This window comes from Olea europaea, chromosome 6 (assembly GCF_002742605.1).
Source record: "Olea europaea var. sylvestris chromosome 6, O_europaea_v1, whole genome shotgun sequence".
Taxonomy (NCBI): Eukaryota; Viridiplantae; Streptophyta; class Magnoliopsida; order Lamiales; family Oleaceae; genus Olea; species Olea europaea.
Window position 1 is genome coordinate 16,727,754 of NC_036242.1, and position 3,973 is coordinate 16,731,726.

Here is a 3,973-nt window from a genome sequence, read left to right on the forward strand (position 1 = left end):
TCACATCAAACACTTGAAAGTGGGAAAATGGGAAAAGATTTGCCAATCAAACAAACCCTAAATGTTGTATTGAATAGAATGAAATGCATGAAATAGTGATTTTAACTCCTTTAATAGTGGCATTACGACTTTTACAAGAATACAAATCACTGGACAATTTTTCTTGTCCTAGCAATGCATTTGGAATTTGGATCACTAAAGATCAATAAACTTAGCACATAAATAATCTTGTTGTACGTGAATATATCCTTGTGATTTTTCTTTTCAATTGTTTTCTCATATAATATTTAACATAAACTATATGTTTCTGGACTAGTGAACAAAATGCCAATTAGAATCACTTGTATCTATTGACCAGACAAAGAGGATACTATGTATCTTTATTTTTAATTTCAAACAAATGATGTAACAAATATACTGATGTCACTGCATCAAGTCGTTAATTCATCGCCTTCGCAATTATTTCTACCGTACAACATTCTCAACAGATAATTTATCAATGGAGGTAAAAGGCTAGACACTAGGACCCACGAATTGTGGATTTTATATCATTTCGCTATTCTTTAAGGACGGTGCACGGTGCACCAAGAAAGTATCGTCAAAGAGTGTGGAGTTGATGAACTCTTCAAGGATTGGGAGCTGATGGTTGTCATCGTAACTGTACATTAGAGGAACCATTCTTGCAATATTAAGAGAAGCTTTTGTGAAAGATGAGCTTGATGAGTTTTTATTTAAATGAAAACACTCCTTGTTAAGATGCTTCTATTCACTTGATATCATATCAATAACGCGCTCCCGTATAGTCTCAATGGTTGATCCTGGATTCTCTTTTATGTAGCACTCTATGTACGAACCATCATTTCCATCTTGCTGCTCATCCTGTCGTTAGATTGATACAAAACAAATTAACAATCAACGTGTAATTAATTAACAAGTATCAATCATAAAGTTTAAAATTCTAGATGATGGTCTTGCCTAAAAGGTTAAATTGTTATAGAAGGGAAAAGTACTATGGAGTTATAATATAAAATTTTAGTATGTAATTAATTACCTTGGCACTTCCAAAGTCATCCCAGAGACGGAGAATAGCGGCCACAGAGGATATGAGTTCTGATATATCATCCACTTGAACGGCCCCTCCTGTTTTTCTATTGACTCCCAAAAGAAAAAAGAGGTGGACGAGCACCACATGTACTCCTGAACTCACCTTCCCATTTTCTAGGTACTCATGTGAGGTTGGCAAGTACCCAGAAGCAAACCATTTAGCTTCTACTAGGAATGCGTCACACAGACTTCCCCACTACAACAAACGAAGGATATGCCATTAATGTCATATATGTATGCCATGCAGAGATATATTAGGTCATAGTTTTGTTTAGCTAAAAATATTAGATTTTTATCTAAGTCAAAGTTTAAACCACACATTTTATTGATCTACAGTTTTTATTGACATTTTAACCATACATTTTACCAAATTTTATCAAAATATATTAAAAATTTGATTTTTATCAAAACCAAACAAGAGCCACATATTTGTATGGATGAAAAAAGAGTATCTATCTTACTGTTGACTTTAGTGAATCGACCGGATTATATCCGTGCTTTTGGTAGATCTTGTAGCCTATATCATTTGTGGTGTCAAGAAGGGCTTTGTAGCACATCTTCATTGGTTTTGGTAACATGTGAACGACCGCATAGTCCCACCTGTACACAATTTAAATATTTAAATCATCAAAAGATATTCAAGTTAAAATTCATGCAACGTCCACAGCTCAACATGTTGCATGTCCCTTCTGAAATTAGAAAAGAAAATGTTTTATACATGTGCACAGCTCGGGTAAAGACAGTAAGTTCTTCTGGTGTCCCATAAAGATCGAAAATGTCATCTATTATGTAAATAAACGCGATGGATTTGGTGAGCTCAAGCCTTTGTTCCGACATGCTTGGATCGCTCAGGGAAGCCATAGCCCATGTATACCATTTTAACGGTTGGTTCCTAGCCTGCTTTAATTCCAGAGCCAAACCAAGTTCTTTCCACCACCTAAAATTACAAAAGATTCCATTTTTAGTTTTCCTCAAAATAGTCAAGAAATTTTCATACGTGCTATGTCTTCTTACTTGGAAATTTTGGCCAGTTCTTGTTGGTTGGCGGTCTGTGCCACGGAAATATTCATTTTTGCGAGCTCTTTCAATGTTTTTCTCCATCCATTTATGCCTTGGAAATCTCTAATATACTTCTTTGCAGTAAATCTTGCAATGCTTCTGTGATAAGGATGCTTCAATCTGTCACTAACAATTTGGCCACTAAATTTTGCTGCTTCATCAAGAATATCTTCTCCTTCTGTCACTAGCTGCGCAGCTTCATACAATTCCATCAATCCTCTAATATCTTGCTTTAATTTCCCTTCAAACACCCCATCTTTTCCCTTGAATTTGTTGAATATGTCTGTGTCATGGAATTAATTTGATTACGAATAATAATAATTTTTTTTTCAATTAATTAACAAAAACAGGCACCAAACAAAGACAAAAATAAATAAAAAAATTCAACCTGCGGAAATGGAAAAACCATGTTCTCTCAAGAGTCTGAAGAAAAGTGAAAGATCATGAAGAGTGTATCCATCAAAAGAAGTGGTAGCTTCCATGTAATGTCGCCGAAGAACTGCTTCAATCTCTTCCTGAAAATGGTAGTCAACACCTAGTCGCTGGATAGCATCCACCAACATTAAGCTTTCTATTCGATTTTCTAATTCCTCTGATTTCAATATTTCCCTGACATCCTTCAGTTTTTGTTCATATTCCATGGAAAATTCATCCTGCAAGTCAGACTTGTTTTTTGCTTTGCGCGAATATACATCGACACATAATATACAAAAAATATGTAAATATATAGTTATAGAACATGAATAACCTTAAAACTTTGTCCATTCAGAATAATTTGGTGGGGTTTAGAGAGTTCAGAAGTTGCTTCTAGAATGGTCCACTTCTGAGGAGTAGCTCTACATGCAACAAGAGATGGTCTAATATCTCCATTATCTGCAATTTTTGTATGAATATCAGAACAATGGCTGGGTAAAGACGAGGGGCTCTTGTAGACTGCCATGGCAGAGAGAAATTTATTTTTGGATAAATAGCTATGCTTATTAATTAGAAGACGTTTGCTTGATAACACTAAGAATTGATTATGGGGTTTATATGGGATGCAAACCACATGCATAGTAGTTCCTGCTCCAATATTTTCCACGTTATGATGACTTTTATGCCATAATATGAAAATGACGTATTCCTCCTGTACGAGGGAATTACTGTTGGGAATTGATTTAAACATGCACAGCGGAATTTAACAAACTTCAATTCCCATTCAGGATTCAGTTTTGTATTTAGATAAAAACTGTGATGAGAAATATACCTTTTGTGTGATTTGCAAACTCTTTCGCGTTATTCCTTTCCAGCAGCTTGAATATGCCTCCCACAGCTGTCCAATTGTGCAGCCTCCAATGAAATCCACACAGAAAGAAGACAGCAACTGCTAGGGTTTCTTTCTTGTGCTAGCAAGAATAACGAATAACTTAATGGACCTCAAACCCTAGCTACATATATATATAAACCCAAACGGACCCGGCCCGGTCCGGTCCAATATTTAATTAATCCAATTAATCAAACCCGGTCCGTGAATTATTTAATCCAATTAATTAATTCGGGATTATAAATAAGAAATTCAATTAATTAATTTATCCAACGATTGTTAAATTAATTAATTAACAATTTGCAGTCTTCCAATTCTCTTTTGTGTGCGACCCATTAGGTTCCCGACCACGATGCCTAACGTCGTGAAATATTATTTTGATCTAATCAAAATCGATAAATTAATACACCCTTTTAATTTATCGTCAATTCACATTCGCCGTCCCTGATTGACATCTAGCAATATGTCAGGGCAATACATGTGACGGGAAATGTCACGTGGTATGAC

The 3,973-nt window shown here is 35.2% G+C and overlaps 1 protein-coding gene across 1 annotated transcript; it reads right to left on the reverse strand.

Moving 5' to 3' along the window:
* Window positions 1-325: 325 nt before the first annotated feature.
* On the reverse strand, window positions 326-3,110 carry LOC111396015 (tricyclene synthase Oc15, chloroplastic-like). Its single transcript, XM_023022261.1, has 7 exons — window positions 2,912-3,110; window positions 2,552-2,828; window positions 2,119-2,446; window positions 1,823-2,041; window positions 1,566-1,704; window positions 1,052-1,300; window positions 326-879 (listed from the first exon to the last, which is right to left on the reverse strand). The coding sequence occupies exons 1-7, from the start codon at window positions 3,101-3,103 to the stop codon at window positions 763-765; spliced, it is 1,521 nt and encodes a 506-aa protein (XP_022878029.1). The 5' UTR covers window positions 3,104-3,110; the 3' UTR covers window positions 326-762.
* Between the last annotated feature and the right edge of the window lie 863 nt (window positions 3,111-3,973).

Excerpts from the sequence above, each read along its gene's own strand:
- LOC111396015 (XM_023022261.1), bottom strand. The coding sequence starts at position 3,103 with ATGGCAGTCTACAAGAGCCCCTCGTCTTTACCCAGCCATTGTTCTGAT. Across the intron at positions 1,301-1,565 it reads TCGATTCACTAAAGTCAACA|TGGGGAAGTCTGTGTGACGC; the intron begins GTAAGATAGATA and ends CGTTTGTTGTAG. Across the intron at positions 880-1,051 it reads ATGACTTTGGAAGTGCCAAG|GATGAGCAGCAAGATGGAAA; the intron begins GTAATTAATTAC and ends ATCTAACGACAG.